At 43.2% G+C, this 17,931-nt stretch overlaps 1 protein-coding gene across 1 annotated transcript; it reads left to right on the forward strand.

Moving 5' to 3' along the window:
• Positions 1-27: 27 nt before the first annotated feature.
• LOC100827476 (SCY1-like protein 2) lies at positions 28-10,820 on the forward strand. The gene is made up of 14 exons (XM_003569311.4): positions 28-519; positions 1,330-1,434; positions 2,719-2,829; positions 3,360-3,542; positions 3,644-3,770; positions 3,917-3,978; positions 4,197-4,283; positions 6,786-6,872; positions 7,446-7,559; positions 7,749-7,877; positions 8,112-8,174; positions 8,714-8,875; positions 8,989-9,107; positions 9,182-10,820. Exons 1-14 carry the CDS (start codon positions 28-30, stop codon positions 10,236-10,238), a joined length of 2,898 nt encoding a protein of 965 aa, XP_003569359.1. The 3' UTR covers positions 10,239-10,820.
• Positions 10,821-17,931: the final 7,111 nt, after the last annotated feature.

A 17,931-nucleotide genomic window follows, 5' to 3' on the forward strand; every position in this document is an offset into this window, starting at 1 on the left:
GCCCGGGCACCAGCACCGGCGGAGGCGATGTCGCTCAACATGAAGACGCTGCAGCAGGCGCTGGCCAAAGCGTCGGCGGTGATCGAGAAGACGGTGACCACGACGGTGCAGGAGGTCACGGGCCCTCGCCCACTGCAGGACTACGAGCTGCTCGACCAGGCCGGGTCGGGGGGCCCGGGGCTCGCTTGGCGGATCTACACGGCACGGCCGCGGGACGGGGCCGCCTCCACGCCCTACCCCATCGTCTCCGTCTGGGTGCTCGACAAGCGCGCTCTCTCCGAGGCGCGGGCGCGGGCTGGGCTCTCCAAGGCCGCGGAGGACGCGTTCCTTGACCTCACACGCGCAGATGCCGCGCGCCTCGTGCGGCTACGCCACCCGGGCGTGCTCCACGTCGTGCAGGCGCTGGACGAGACCAAGGCTGCCATGGCCATGGTCACTGAGCCGCTCTTCGCCTCCGTCTCCAACGCACTCGGATGCCTCGACAACGTGGGCAAGGTGCCCAAGGAGCTCAAGGGCATGGTACGCATAACATCCACACTGATGTTTCATTTCTACCATGGCAGCCTAGATGTTCAGCTTTGGACCTTCGTACTCAAGTAGATGCTATAGAGGCTAGAGTTTTGGAAATCGGCGATTTGCTTGAAGGATAGTGGCAGTATCAGTGTGGGCATGGTTACTATACTCACTAGTAGTTACTTGTGACTACTCACCACCAGCTAGCGAGTTGTGGCGATCATTGTTTGATTTCATATTAGTTAGAGTGGAGAACTGAATAGGCTGTCCAATTTGGTCCATTAGTTAGCATCACTGAGAACATAGGACACCGTTTCTAATTTAGCATATTGCAATATCATATCCAGGAGCACTTATGGTTTGATAAGTTCACCAGCACTTATCGTTTGATAACTTTCACAACAAGCCTTCCTTCATATTAATTTCTTTTACTGGGCCAATCCATTGAAATTCGCAAAGCCCCTGGCAGGTGTATAGTCATTACTTCTTATACACAGAAAATCTCATGGGTTCATTTTACCTCAGGGTGACTCCACCACTGATGTTTGGTAGGACCATGCAAGATAAACATGATTGACTTCACTAATGGTCGGTTTGGGTCAGATTCTGGTGGTTTTTTCCATTGTAAAATTCTTAATTCTTCGTGGGAGTTGGATTGCTATTGACTAAGCTTGTCGACCAATTTACTCGTAAATGCTATCTGTGATTAAGTGCTTCTAGACTTTAGCTTCCTTGGAGCTCTGTAGGTTCAGTACTGCAGGACAACTAATTGGATTTCACTTCTACTATGGTTCTTATTTGTTGTTTGTGTTCCAGGAAATGGGGATACTTGAGATTAAACATGGATTGCTACAAGTTGCGGAGACATTGGATTTTCTTCATAACAATGCCCATCTTGCCCATCGAGCTATATCACCTGAGGTTGCAATGTAGCAGAATTTTTCTGTTTGTGGTTTCTGCATGCTTGTTTCCTGTAATTGATACTGTATGCTTTAGTATGCGCCCAGTAAAATCCTCTGTCACTTAACTGGTTTTGTTTTAGGTAACTGTTCTACTATGTACTTTTTGATGAATTCTTAAGCTAGGTTTCATCCGTGCCATACTGTGATATAGGCTGCCTGGCCATTTTTTCTTGCATACGACCAGAGGGCCGGGTTCCATTATCAAAATATAACATACTCCCTCCATCCAACAAAAGATGTCTCAAGTTTGTCAAAATTTGGATGTATCTAGACATGACTTAGTGTATAGATGCATTCAAATTTAGTGAAAGTTGAGACATCCTTTGTTGGACGGAGGAAGTAATAATTACGTAGATTGGACTTCTTATCCCATCTTAAAGTTACTTTATCTGGCGGTGGTTCTGTGGACAGGATTTGAGGACTGTCTGACCATTATATCATTCTGCTTTGTACTTGCACTTAGTAACTCAACAAAATAAATTCAAATCTTTTCTAATTGGTTCCTGCATATTATTATCTTTATATTGGACTAGCTAGTGACCTTTTCTTTTTGACCTGATGGCTTGGTAGCATGGAAACTAATAGTACCTGCAAACAATCCTGTAGAACTTAATCACTCCCTCTGTTGCATTACAACTATCTCTGGCCTCTGGTCTCCATTTCACAATAACTTTCTATTGAGGAATTTATAGTTTACTCCCTCCGATCCATAATAAGTGTCTTGATTTATGGATCGGAGGGAGTACTTAATGCAATGTTTCCACTTTCCCCTACATTAATGCTTTGGAAGAGGTTAAGCGGTATGTATGGCCATTTTTAATTAACTCTTTCTTAGATTTAGTGTTCCAGTTGTCTGTGCGTGGTAGGATGTGAACAGTTAGGGCATCTCCAGTAGCTTGTATGTATGTTTGTAAAAATGTCCACATCATCAACCAACACTATTACATACAACTTTCCCAATGCTTTTATGTAACACTAGTCCACAAAACATATATTTTATATTACTTTTCTTCCCAATCTTGCATTGGCTTGCGTGTAGCCCTTGTATGAAGTTTAACCAACAACAAACCTCCTCTCTCCTAATTATTACCCATCAACATAGGATTTGGGGATGCCGCAAGGGCTAACCGATGATGATGTGGCACTATTGGAGATGCCCCTCCATGAATTTGATGTTATTGCTTATGGATGTGCCCGCATGTCTTCAGTTGTATGTGCTATAATAATCTGGTCTCTTTTGCAGTCGGTCTTTATAACTTCAAGTGGATCTTGGAAGCTTGGTGGGTTTGGTTTTGCTCTTTCTGTTGACCAAGCCACAGGTGGTCTGACATCATCACAGCAATTCCATTATTCGGTTAGTGATTGTGATATTGTACTTTGTAAGTAATGTGCTGATTTGTATTACCATTGGAGATATATTAACCAGTTGGGATCTCGTTTCTTAGATCCATAACAGAACTATTCTTCTAGAGTTTATAAATATCTCTGAAGTCTTAACTATCTAATTACAATAGAGCACAGCACACCTGCTAAACTGGCCCTTTATTCTCTGTGATATACGTATCTGTCTGCGGTGGAATTTTTCCTGGTCATGAGTATATATTTTCCATATTACTCATCAAAATACTACAACTTTTGAAGTGTTGCATAAGTTATTTGCAGAGCGTACAGTTCACTTCCTTAGATCTGTAACCACTTATATGATGCGGACCACAGAGCTGTCATTCATTGCAACTAAGCATATATTTTGCACGCTTATTAATATTTGGTGATATTGTCGCTGTGATTGGCAAAGCATAAATGGGCCTGCTTTCTAAACTCTGCTTGTTTTAGCATATCCACATTTTGGATCATAACCTTTTTTATCTGCTTGATTACCCTTAGGACTATGATGTTGAAGACACAGCTTTACCTCTTCAACCATCTCTGAATTATACTGCACCAGAATTGGTCCGAAGCGGTGATTCTAAAGTTGGATCCACCTGTGACATATTTAGTTTTGGATGTCTGGCTTACCACCTAGTTTCTCGTAGACCACTTCTGGACTGCCATAACAATGTGAAAATGGTATGTCTTTAAACTGGACATATTCAAGTTGGCTCTACCTGTGACATATGCTATGGCTGCATATGCAGAAAATATACTGATGCTTCCCCCTGTTATTGCAGTACATGAATACATTGACATATTTAACAAGTGAAGCCTTTTCTAATGTTCCTACTGATTTGGTAGCGGATTTGCAAAGGATGCTATCCGTTGATGCAGTATCACGCCCTAGTGCCATGGCCTTCACAGGTAAAGTATCAGTAGCTTTTTCCTTATTTGGTGCATAGGAGCTTGTGTAATGGAATTCTGGGTGATGTCACTGCTGGTGCTAACGGCCAACAGTACTTACAGTGGAACAGTGGTTGAAATGCTTACATTACCATTTTTTCTTATAGGCTCTTCTTTCTTCCGGAATGATACAAGGTTGCGCGCTCTTCGCTTCCTTGACCATCTGCTCGTATGTGTTTATGATTTCTTCAATTTCTCCTAGATAAGCTTAAATCGTTTCTATGTGTATTATCCTTGCTTCTTTTGAAGCTGAGAATCTCAATTTGACCACTTTATGCCTCAGTTATTCTTGCTAGACTGCAGCAGGGACATTATCTGCTAGACTGCTAAGATACGACAATTTGGTAGCTACATATGGTTCTAATTTTAATACAATACCATTTCCAGGAGAGAGATAATATGCAGAAGTCAGAGTTTTTGAAAGCATTGAAGGATATGTGGAAAGACTTTGATTCCCGAGTCCTTCGATATAAAGTATGTGCAGTATATCATTTCTCTACTTTGTTCAGTCAGTATTGTTTTCAGAAGAGTCAACTTAAACCTGCATGTGGCCAATGAAACGCTTGGATATTCTTTTGCCTTGATTCCAGTTGCATGATATAACATTACTGCATGAACATCTAACTACTCAAACTCTATGAAATTCCCATTTCAATCCAGTACCTTATGCTCAATTTTCCTTGTTGTGTTTGTTTCATTGTTTGACCGGGAAACAGTAGGGCCCTAGAGGTATGTCTTGTTATACTATAAAAGGAGGTTACAACATATGTACAAGAGGCAAAGCACCTCGGAACTACATTATGGAAGAGTCTGTAACCATACTAACAAGCTCTTGTGAGATAAGAAACAAATCCTTTTTCGGGAGAATATCTTAACTTGCAGCAACACAAACTTCCATAAAACAGGGACCAGCAAAGCTCCTTTTGGCAGATCTAATCATGTCGTTGCATCCTGGTTTGAAGTCCAGGCAATCTGCAAACATCTCCAGCATCTGCGAGCAAAGGGCAGTTAAAAAATAGATTATCTCGTTTTAGGCAAAGCTTTGTTGACATTAGACACAATTGATGCCGGTGTCGACATGCCAATTTTTTCGCGCCATTAGACTTCTAATGTTCAGCCTGTCATGAACATTAGCCATGCAAACACCTTCTGCTTGGATATAGACATCTGGTATTCCAAAGATGCCCATAGTAAAAAGGTGCATGCAGCCCTCCGAACATGAGCCTGTAGAGGTTACTTGAAGAATACTGCGTCGAGCCCCAGGTATAGGGCCAGTTCTTTTCGGCTTCCTGGACCGGCTTCTTCGAGAAGCTGCCCTCCCCCAGCTTCCTGGAGAAGCCGCCACCTAAATTTGATTAGGCTACCAAATTAGTTTGACCTAAACTACTTTGGAAACCTAGCTAAATCTGAGATGCGGCTTCTCCATAGGTGAGGGCAGCTTCTAGGAGAAGCCGGTCCTAGAAGCCGAAAAGAACGCAGCCATAGATTCTGCTGTCCATACCCTGTCTTCTTTCTTAGTTCACAAGCAAGTTATCTCTGATCGCAATGACTTGCTGTAGTTCACCCAAAGCTTGTTCTGATAGGGGCAAGGCAAATGATGTTGCCTTCAGATCTTCCTGCAAAACACAGGCGAGAGAGATGTCTGGTCCAGAGTGAAGGAAAATAGTTGAGGGAAATTAAGCGCAAGCACCTCTGATTGTCATTTATGTTTCCCAAAAAGGATGGAAGAGCCTGAACCTGGCATGCAGCTCGTGATACCTCGATGAAGCCAGAAAAGCTCGCAAATTTCTCGCTGCCAAAGAACCTTGTCTGCCAATTGCTTGTGTAGCTGAGGTGCTATAGTGAGACTGCCACATGGCACATGATGTCCACCAGGGTGTTGTGGAGAGAATAGAACTTGTCAAGGTGTTTGGGGAGAAGGGCCTCATTCTGCAATTCAAGGTTCAGAATACGAATGCCACATTGTTAGGTCAACAAACTAGATGCGATGCAGCTAGGGAATTGTGTCTGTGATTGAGATCATCCTTGGCCGATAAACAATGTCTGGGAGCTGTCAATTGTCTTGATCACCGTCTTGGGCAACTTCAAGGAACTCATATAATAGGTAGGAAGTGAGAAGAGAACCAAATTGACATATGCCAGCTTGCCCCCATACGATAAAAACCTCAAGCAAGCATTAAGCCTATGTTCCACTCAATCCACCAGAGGAGATAGGTCTTGAACAGAGGGGTGGGTGGTACCCAGCGGTAATCTGAGATAAGTGGCGGCATAGCCCCCACCTGACATACAGATGCCTAAGCAAGGTGTGATGTACGATCAGCATCCACATTAATTGGCACCATGCACAATTTGCTGAAATTTACACGAAAACCAGTTGCCGTGGCAAAATCCAGTAACACCTTTTTCAAGACATGAGGCTACACTTGTTTTTTTAAGAATGATTAAGCTGCACTTCACAAGCTTCCATACCAACAAGGTACCATCGGCATGATGGGGAAATCATGCCCTGGAAAGTGAACGTCCAGCATAACCGTCCTGTCGCACACAAGTGATTGACTATAGATTGTAGTAAATCGGCAGTGATCATGAACAACAAAGGCGATAGGGAATTACCCAGTCGAACCCCTTGTCGGCAGTGGAATCTTTCCCAGTCACATCATTTAAGAGCACGGAGGAGGTTCTTAGTTTGTTTTCTCAGAAATGCCGGAAGGTTTGCAGCTAAATATGGAAAAGTATAAAATAAACACCCACACCTCAAATTCCTGACTTATTTCTTTATTAGATAGCTGAATCACTTCACTGATTGATCCGTTCTGATTTTCTGGGTTACAATTTCAATTAATCCGTTGATGATGTGTGTGACTGACTTACTTTTGCACATAGTGTTCATGTCAACCCTTCTTTTTAAATATATTTGCTTTGCAATGTTCAGTTGACAGGATTGCTTTTTGTATATGACACTCATGTTTGAACCAGGTTCTTCCACCTCTTTGTGCTGAGCTACGCAATATGGTTATGCAGCCAATGATTTTGCCCATGGTTCTGACAATAGCAGAATCACAGGTATTTTCTCTGTTTCATATATCTTACTCCCTCCGATCCATAATAAGTGTCTTGGGTTTAGTACAATGTTGTGTTGGATTTAGTACAAAGTTGTCTTGGATTTAGTACAAAGTTGCTAACTTTTTACTAAATCCAAGACACTTATTATGGATGGGAGGGAGTATATTTTCTCAAATACGTGATTTGTAACTCTTTGTTCAAAAACTAGTGCAAACTTCCATATTTTCTTAATTGATTATTAGCTAACAGCAAGATATTATGGTTAACTGGTTTTGTAACCTAGCACAACCTCGGTAGCTGCTTATCCCTCTACTTGTGTGGTTTAGACATTCTTGTTTCTACACGCCCACTAACCTACCGTAGGTGCCTGTCCCTTGTGTGGTTTAGATCATTCTTGTTTCTATGCCCACTAACCTACCAACGTTGAATTATCATACTTCAATTATGGCACCTCAATTTAAATAACTCTTATAATTGTTGACAGCAAAATAATGGCAAGGCTGTGTTGTTTGGTTTTCTTTTTGTAACGCCAACGTCTAAACATACAGTTTCTGTCCTCTTGTATTCTTATAGGATAAAGATGATTTTGAGCTTTCAACGTTGCCTGCACTTGTTCCAGTATTTACCTCAGCATCAGGTGAAACTCTTCTTTTGCTCGTGAAGCATGCTGATCTCATTATTAATAAGGTAACTATGGATATTTATGAAATGTTAATTTTATGATTCTTGTTTATCCCTTTAGGTTTTCTTTATGATTTAACAGAATGTCGATCTTAATCCGTGAAGGATCTTAATAGACAAGTTCAGCTACTGGAACCTACCATTTTTCTTCGGGATTACTGCATTATTAATTCTGTTGATGTGTCCCCCTTGCAGGCCACAAATGAACATTTGATATCGCATGTCCTTCCGATGCTTGTACGGGCTTATGATGACACCGATCCCCGTCTGCAGGAAGAAGTTCTGCGACGAACGGTGCCACTATCTCGACAAATTGACATGAAGGTTGGAGGAATACTATGTTGTAGAATAACCATTTAATTGTGCTATCTTTTGTTCATTATCAAGGGAGGATACTGTTTATTAGTTTCCTAAACTGATTGTTTGAATTATGTTGGTTGATGTATGTACTTTTGCAAGTTAGTATACAAATAATTATCCACTTTATATACTTATCCATTAGTTTCTTATGAAAAATGCATCTACATTGTGTATTTATGCATTCAACTCTTGTTGCAGCTACTGAAACAGTCTGTGCTGCCACGTGTCCATGGATTAGCTTTGAAGACTACAGTTGCTGCGGTATGCATAATGATATAATGATTTAGTTTCAGTAACCTTTGATCACATCAATATGCTTGTGATTAAAGGATGAGAATAACATTTGTGGTCAAATGACCTAGGTTTAAAAAACTTAAATATGCAGACACATTTTTACAAAAAGGAGAAGCAATAAAAAGATAATGGCCATGGCCATGTGATAATGAATATATGTTTTTCTTTTCTACTTATGCCCTTCATCATTCAGCTTGTTATTTCTCATCTGCTCTGCTACCAATTATTTTCTGGTTAATGCTCATAATTTGAACAATATTATAGAAGTAGGGCCAGCTGTAATTTTTTTTTGTTCTGGACATTATTGTTTGCTGGATTAAGGTTTGGACTTTCTTAGTGGAATATATGATTGTCTTGCTTTTATTTGTGTATACTCAAATTTTCTGACTATTTGCTGGCTGCTACTGCCTTTGAGTCTCACTTTCAAGAAGGCAGCATCTTGTATTCTATATTGTTCCATAATTTTATGTTGCTTTCTTATGATCCTAACTTTCCTGCAAATATAGGTGCGAGTAAATGCCTTGCGATGTTTAGGAGATCTTGTTCCATCCTTGGATAAAGCAGGTATAGTGGAGATCTTGCAGACCCTTCGGCGTTGCACTGCGGTTGACCATTCTGCACCAACTCTTATGTGCACCCTTGGAGTTGCTAATGCAATTTTTAAACAGGTTACTTCTTGATATGTTTGTTTGCTATCTCTGAACTATCAGTACCCATTTTTCCATGCCAATTGATCCACATTTTAAGAATACTCTATGTAAATAATTTATCACTGATCCAGTGTGGTGTTGAGTTCGCTGCGGAGCATGTGGTTCCTCTCATCTTCCCGTTGCTTACAGCACAGCAACTGAATATACAGCAATTTGCCAAATATGTCCTATTTGTCAAGGACATCACAAGGTGCCATTCACTATATTTTTGTACTCTCCCCACAGCAATTAATATATGAACTAAACTACCGTCTACTTGTACAGCAAGATTGAAGAGAAGCGTGGTGTGACTATTACCGATAATGGGAATACAGAGGTGAAAGTATTGCCTTCAGTGTCAAACGGGATTCATTCTAAACCAACTTCAGCAGGCCTGGGGCAAACTGGATCAATACCAGCTGCAAAGAGTTCATGGGACGAAGATTGGGGTCCTACTAAGAAAACCAGTGCTGCAGCTTCTTTTGATTCCAGTACTCAAGCAAAGCAACCTTCAAATGACCCATTTGACTTCAGTACCCAAACAAAGCAACCCTCGACACTCCCTTTCGATCTTGGTGCTCAAACAATGCAACTGCCTACGGTCTCTCAAGTTACGGCAGCTACAATCCCATCTGCACAACCACTTCCATCTCTGCAATCTCTTGCACCCAGTTCAGGAACTCAACCTTCTGGCTCATGTGTTCCTGTTGAAATCGAGTGGCCTCCTAGAAAAAGCACGTCGCTGGACTTTCATGCACCATTTTCTATTAACAATGAGAGTAAATCTGGAGAGCTGTCTAATGATGGACTCAATGATGTTGATCCTTTTGCCGACTGGCCCCCCAAACCAAGCAGTGTGGCCAGTATTTCAGCAGTTGAGCACCTGTCAAGCACAAATCACAATGTTTCAGGATTGAACACAGGGAACATGGGGTTTGGTGGTAGCAGTAATTCGCTTGGGCAAATGAAAACAAACCAGATGAGCTGGTCAGCGAAACCAAACAATACCAATGTAATGGGTGTGAATTCTACTGTCAGCTATTTGAACCAAGGCAACTCATCTCTGGGATTTGGGAACCCAATTGGAGGACTGAGCTCAGGTTTCTCCAACCCAGCTATTTCCAATGCAGGCCAGAGCATCATGCAACCAAAATCCGATTTTGGATCACTATCACAGTCATCTAGTGGTACACAGGGCCCACCCAAGCTTGCTCCTCCTCCGTCCGCTGCTGTTGGAAGAGGGCGTGGTAGAAATCAAGGGCAATCAGCACTCTCCCGAGCATCACGGACTCCTCATTCGAATGTTTCATCAGAGCAACCACCTTTTCTTGATTTACTGTAACAATACAGGAGTGTTCATGTTCTTCAGTTTGCAGATGGCACTGGGTAGTTCCTATCACTTAAACTTTCTATGCGCTGAGCATTATACTTTTCTCAAACATGCTTGCAGCAATGGCGTATTTCCTTGTGAGTTGAAACTGGGTGGCCTTTGTTGCTAGCCGCAAAGAAGCTGCTTGGGAGCCTTCCTGAGGTTACAGAATATTCCCTTGCTTAAAAGTTTTCTTATTTCAGCACTGAGGCCCTCTTCGGTTGGTAAAACAGGATTAGATTTGTTTGTGTATATCTTTGTCCAGATTCAGGCTGTATATGTAGAGTTCATCAGTAGTCCACTTGTTGTTATGATGTGAAATTTTGGGTGCTCGGAATGTACTACCAGAATCTGATGGGCCGCATGAAGATGGACCTGGGTCTTGTACTTGCACTTCTCTACACCATGTAATTCATTTATTGGCCCATGTCGTGTAACTGCCAAATTTCGGCCCGTCTGCAACTTTAACTGGAATATGTTGGGAAGGATACTGTTGATGAATCCTGGTTTGTTGTGATTATTACTGTCAAAGTGAATAAACTTTTGTTGCGTTTTGGCTTCGCCTGTCCACTGTGCCCAACCATCTGCTTGGTTTGAAAACATATGATATCACTAGCTTACTGCGGTTGCCTTAATTTATTACACAGAATTGCACCCAGCTGTAGTGTTTCTGTGCAATTCATGCACATGGAGAGCATTTGGGTTGGCATGGCAGGAATATTTCAGTTCCACTTTCCGTGCCTGTTTGGTGAGCAGCACGCGATCGGCCCTGGAAAATGGCAAGGTGGCCTTCACTGCATCTGCAATGCTCTCTCCATCTCAGGTCAGAACTCGCCATGTCCTCTCATCATGGGCGGCCCAAGATCTCCATGCTCTTGCAAGGTCAGGTGCAAAGAAGACTGTCCAAAGTGCACACGCAATGGCAGGCTCCTGATCAGGAAGGGGAGGCTACAAAGGGGATGGATGGATCGATCGACGGGGGTGCGCCACTGCCTGCCATAGTGCCATGTGATGGCATTCATTCGTATCGGGAAAATGTAACTGGCAGTAACTTGTGTGCATGCCTGCCTAGATCGATGTGTTCATGCGTGTTACCAGTATAGCACCTCACAGGTCACAATACTACGACAACGGCAGCAGGCGAGCAGATTGTAGGAGTCGGATTGGAGTTCTCTGGTCTTTTCTATGGCCTTCGAAATAAAAATTGAGTGGACACATAATTTGGCAGGGAGAGATGGCGCAAAGCATGCAACGTTAGTTCATCCCTTTCCTTGATGCCGCGGACACGGGAGCATGGGTGGCTAATTGGTGATGGGGGAGTGATACGCAGCGATCTGGACAGGCAGAGCGCCTATATATCTGCCGCACGGCAGGTTCCGGCTTCCGGGTATGACGTTGTGTACTGTACACGCTTCAACGGCTTGGACACTTGTCATCGCACTCTTTTGCATGTACGTGTGTGACGACTTTTTACGGTAGGGGCTGACGAATATGCCCAGTCCATCGAGCTGATCTAAGAGCATCTTCACTCGTCCCCTCTAAGGGCTCCACAAACGCCATGTGGGGGCGTTAGCATCGAAAAGCCCACCGAGCCACGTCTCCTAGTTTGTTTTTCGTGCGGCGCGGACCAACTTCACATCCGGCGCCCACATGCCAAACCCAAGTCATTGGCACAAACCGAAAACAAAAACTACCCCTCTCACCAGCGACAGTTTGCAACAGATAGAAATGCCGTCCGCCGCATAGATCTTCCTGCGCCACGTCAACTGTCCGTTCCACCGGCGTTGGAAGACCCACGGCAGTTGCAACCCCACCCCGTCGATACATAGGACGACTACCTCCACATGGTCGAGTCCACGGCCATCGATTGCATGTACATGTTTTGTAGGGAAATTGTGTCCGTGTTTGGAGATATTTATTCGAGAACACCCATTGCAGAAGACACAACTCGGATCCTGGCACAGAACGCAGAAAGAGTATTCACAGGTATACTTGAAAGCATCGATTGCATGCATTGGTTATGGAAGAACTGTCCATTTGCATATAAGGACATCATGTGTGTGTGTTTACAAGGATGACACTGACATGAAGACACAATAATACACACGCACATTACACACGCATACCCACATGAGCACGTCCCCTAATCACACATTTAGAGTTGATGGACACCAAAAGTAAATCCACTAACTTTACTGAATTCTTATTGAAAGCTGCAGGTTGGTAAATGTGAGCAGCACAATCTGAACCCTAAGAAGTGTTCTCAGTATATGTGCTCGTACGTTGAATCCACTGGATTAGTCGGAATTTGACGACTGCGAGAGTTGAAGTCTTGGAAGCGTGTTTGGTTGCCTGCACCAACATGCCCGGTAAGCATAAGAGTGTGGTGCTTGATTGCCTACATCTACTTAGTCTGGTCCACAGGGAGGCTTTGTTGTGTTGGTAGTACTTCCTTCATGTACAAGACAAGACAGAGAGCGAGAGAGCCAAGCCCCCCCTCACAAATCTGTTCCAATGAATACTTCGTACTAAGAGAGAAAATTGATAGACTGCACAAAACATAGTGGGATGCCACGCTGGTCTTGTCTCTGCTCCGTGACCACTATAGATCCATTGCATGAGAGAAGCTAGCCAGGGTGCATCCAAACTTTCTGATAAGCTCCCATTGCATGGTACATGTCTCAGGACCTCAATGGCAAAGATCGAAGAGACCAAGGCAGTAGTTCTCAACTTGCCACCATAGCAAAGCCTTTAACTCTAGGTGGTTGGAGCTCATGTGCAAGGATAGATGCATCTATGCTCTCCTTAAAGCACAGAAGACCTATATATGCAGCAAAAAAAAGGGCCATGTTTTGCCATGATGGATCAGCCTGTTAGATGCCCATATCTTTCTGCCTAGCTAACCTGAAAAGGTTGCAATGGGGGGGAAAGTGTGTGTGTTTTCAATGAAAAGGCTGCAGCCTTTTTCCCCAGATCAGCACATTACAGTACAACTTAAGGGCAAACAGTGGGTGTTAGATTGGGACAGTGAAGTGGCATGATGTGGCTGTCTGCCTAATGCATCATTGTGTACTTACACAAGGCCTCAGATCAAAGGCCAATAAAAGCACCATGAATTGGATGCTGGTACAGGGAGATGGATGAAGTGTGTACACACCTCTTGGCCACACCTAATGCTCTGTCATCTCTTGCTTGTTCTAATCCTTTTGTTTTTACTGCATGTCTTTGCTGGTTTAAATTTTATCTTTGCATGAATTGAATCTGTATGTACCTCAACTCAACACCAGCAAGAAAAAAATCTGCTGGAAAAGACAGTGTGGGCTAGCGGGTACTGAATTTACACCACAAGATTGTATTCTCACTGGAAAAGTACACTATTTACATACTTCAACATAATAGTAACTTTTGTGTATACAACTAAAGTACCTACATGAAATGACTGCTAAATTTTTTTAATCATAGGGATACAAATCCAGAATTTAACCAAAGGGATACAACCTAAAAATGGCACTCAATAGTGATAATTAATTCATGTTTCTTCCAACTTGGGAAATGGATAGATCCCTTCAATACATATGTTTATAGTTGAGCTGCATTGCTTGCCTTAGACTACAAACCATTCATCATCTCAAGGCAAAGACTCCCAACATAAAGAAAGAAGAATCCATTAACAAATGATCGATACTCTAGTAATTAAGCCTCCTGGTCCACCAGACAGAATATTAATTATTCCCAATTAGTAGCTACTCGGCCGATCTCGATCTAACATAGACCAATTACAAGCTCTTGCTGTACTACTACTAGTCCTAACAATGCAAGATCTATCCATCCATCCATTCCATCTCGATCTTAGCTTTCCTGCTGTCCAATCCTGCCATGTCCCTAACAGCAGCACGGCCACACGATTTAACTCTTCCAGCCGGCTCATCCCGGGCAGAATTAATTAGCTAGGGGAGCCAATGGGCCCCTTATTTACTGTTCCATGGGATCCTTACTGGGGTTGGCATGGCCCTCCCTCCCTTGGCACATGTCTTTCAGACAAAATCTAGTAGCAGTAGTTAGTTGCTCTCACTGCATGCTGCCATAAAAGGATAATAATAAAATCTTGTTTGGGGATCTTTAGGCATTGCCTGCAGCATTTGACTCTGGCTAGCCTTCACCTTGAGGCAACCAACCATGAATGTTTGAACTCACAAGCAAACAGAGGTAACAATTGACAATACCAAAAAGGAAAAAAAAAATTGCAGCAGGTTCAGTTTCAGTTAGTTAATCTGAAGAACTGTTGTGTCTGATTGTTTTTGGAGGTGGTTGCAGAAGAGTAAAGCAAGCATCAATATTCACAAATCAAATGCAAGAATGAATTGCTTGAGTTGGAATTGGATAGAAATCAAATCAAGGCGGTAAAGAGATGTGAGCTGGAACAAATGTGTGTAGGTGCCACCCATCCATCCATTCATCAAAGTGTGACTCCCAAAGAGATGTGACTGGCCGACTCACTGAATCATCTGATCATCATTCTGGTGGGAAACAAATCAAATAAAAAAATGTGCCATAGATCACAATTCACAAGTGGAGGGTGATCTGCATTAAGTAGGACAGGTGTGCACCCATCTACTTTTCCCCACTCTTTAGTTTAGGGTTCACAAGAGGTATTCTCTACTCTTCTGTTCTTCCTCCCAACATTTATGCCTTGGCCACTCAGCTCACATGCTGGGCTGCTTGCTCCGGCCACCACCACCATGGCCATAACCATATCCTTGCATTGCATGACAAGTTTTATTGTCATGGGTGGATGCATGTTCTGCAAGATTTTTCACCCCCACCATGGCCCAAATCCAAATCTGGGTCAAGCAGACTGGCTCCTTTTAGTATGCTTATTGTTGCCATGCTTCAAACTGGCTCACCATTTGTGCTATCTGGCTCTGAATTCAATGGTTGATGAGTTCTCCCTTCTGCAAGTCCCCAAACTGCAATGGTTAATCTCATTGTACCACATTGCATGCATGCAGAGGGTCCTTGTAAAATTTATAATAAGGCCATGCAATGATTAAGGTGTAGGATGCTTTTATCTTTTCCAGTTCACGCAGGTAATTAACAGTATAAACTATAAATATGCTCTGACCAATGGGTGGCACAAAAGTTATGTTTCTTCATCTGCATACACTGAACCTTCACATGAAAAGGTCTGAAAATCCTTTTCTTTCTTGTGCATGCATGCCCTATCAAACAGAGATCTTGTCCTCTCAAACCAAGGCTATCTATCTAACCAAAGCGCTTTCTATAATCAAATGCTTTACTATATCGCATAGTTTAAGCAGCACTTGAGCCAATGGCTGCAAAGGACCTGCTGATCATCTGTTTAGTTTCTTTGCCAAAATAATACTTAATTAACTATGTTGGTTTTTTGTTTAAGAGTACAGTGCAATGGAATCTATGGAGGCCTGAGCTCTTGTAAGAGCAGTACAGAATGAGGGTTACATGCAGTTATCCCCCTCTCATGACCCCCCTGGGTCTTTGCCAGCTGACAGGGCCGGTGCACATGGCAATCCAGGGATCAAATCTAATTGTTTAAGGCCTTGCAAATCTTGAAAACATGGCTTGTCACACGGGTGACATCATTCTATACTGCTATATTGCACAGTTGCACTTGCACCATGTCCAACTATGCCATACAACTAATCTTTGGTTAATTTACTAGGGGAGGATTTTCAAAATGCTTGCAGATCAGAGGCAGCTTGGCTACGGGAACACACAATATCTGATATACTCGTATTTGATTCCAAGTTCCTAAAGATCAGGTGTTGCGCTTGAAGGAGGGTATCACGGCCGGTGACGGATCGTCGACGAAAGGTTACTTAACAGGGAACCCTAACTAACTAACTAATTCATCTAGCAATATTAGTAGCAGTAGCAGCAGCAGCTCAAACGTACGGCACGTGCTCGGCATACTGATCTAGCTTGCCTGGGAATTATTAGTACTGATCAATTCAGATCGATGCTGATTTTGTCTTTTTGCATGGAATTAGGAGCTCTGCCTTAGTTGGCTAGTTAATTAGCAGCACGCAGCACACGTACTAGTGCTGGTTGCTGATAGAGGGTTCATTGTATACCAACCGACCAAACCGAAAGGGGTCCCTAGGCCGCCTAGGGCTTGCAAAATTAATGAAAATAATATTATGATCGACCTCCTCTAAACAGAGCACGTCGCATGCATGGTCATGAGTACGTACTACTCTTACCGGAATACTCCCTCCGTTCCTAATATTTAGGAACGGTGGAGTACAAGAGTAGCGGGACACGGTTTAATATGTTCTAGCTTTATTTTAAATCATCTTTTAAATTTTTTTTTATCAAATTTATAGAAAAATATGCTAAGATTTACAATATCACATGTACGGTGAAGATTATATCATGACGGGTTTAATAAGACAAATTTAGAATTGTATATGTTGTTAAATTTTTCTATAAACTTGATGAATTTTTAAAATTGTTAACTTAGAACAAAGTTAGAATGTGAGGGAGTCATTGATTTTTTTGTTACTGATTTTTCAAACTCAAGAGGTACATGCAGCTGGTACCGTGTGTGTCTAGAAAAGAAGTGATCAGTACGTAGGTGAACATCTTTTCAAAAGGTACTTGCAGAAGTAATTGTTAAACCTCTCTTGTGTCTAGAAAAGAAAGTGCTAAAACATTGGGCAGTTGTCTAATTAGCTGCCAGCACACGGAGATTGCTCGAAGCCGGTAAAGCTATATATATGTGCGCTTAGTTTAGGAGTTTTCTTGGTACTGAAGCACACGTGATGAGGCTTTACAAAAGCTTAATGCAAGGCAGGATGCGCGCGTCAGTCTCCATGGGTTGTGCTTTTTTCTTCTTTTTCTTTTCAGATAGTACGTGTCGTGCTCTTGATAGCGCTAGGCAAAAATATTCTCCCTAATAATAATAGACGGGCAGTTTTTTTTTTTTTTTTTGCACGGTGCACATCGATGGTTCGGCGAGTGCCGTCTTTTCTTCCGCAGAGCGATCAGCGCGCGAGGCCGACCGTTGGATATATGGCTCGTGCTGGTAGTAGCAGCACTCGATCATTTTTGGGCTATAGCGCAACCACCCTACTTGGGCGCCACGGCAGCGGTGCATGGCGCAGAATTGAGCCGACGGAGATCGATCGATCGCACCACAGGGGAACTAGTGCCGTTTCCGGTGCATGGAGCCGGAGGCAAATGATGGTGCTTGGCGTGTGCCCGGCCGGCGCATACCGATCCATTCACGCGTGGTGAGTCAAGATTACAGACAGCCCTGTGTACTACCGGCCAAGTGATCGAGCATGGGAAAATGCGAAAGGAAAGAACCGTGAAAAAAAGAAGGCTTTATTTTGCCGGGAATAGCCAAGCAACAAGACTGCTCCCGTTCCCATCCAATGAATGGGGCTCCCTCTTCGATCCTCCAGGGCCCCTGCCGCGAGATCAGGTGCCGTGGAACGGGAAACTGACGGCCACGATGGCACGCGCCAGCCCAGCGCAATGAGTAGCGGCAGCTCCTCTTCCCGAGCCCACGTGCCAGCGGATGACGTGCAGTCTGAACCCTTTTTTTTTCTCCCTCGAGGAAGAGGAAGAAGAAAGAAAGCCAAGCCACCCGTCATCATTGGACGAAACGGAATTTCGGTGGGGT

The sequence above is a fragment of the Brachypodium distachyon genome, chromosome 2 (assembly GCF_000005505.3).
Source record: "Brachypodium distachyon strain Bd21 chromosome 2, Brachypodium_distachyon_v3.0, whole genome shotgun sequence".
NCBI lineage: Eukaryota > Viridiplantae > Streptophyta > Magnoliopsida > Poales > Poaceae > Brachypodium > Brachypodium distachyon.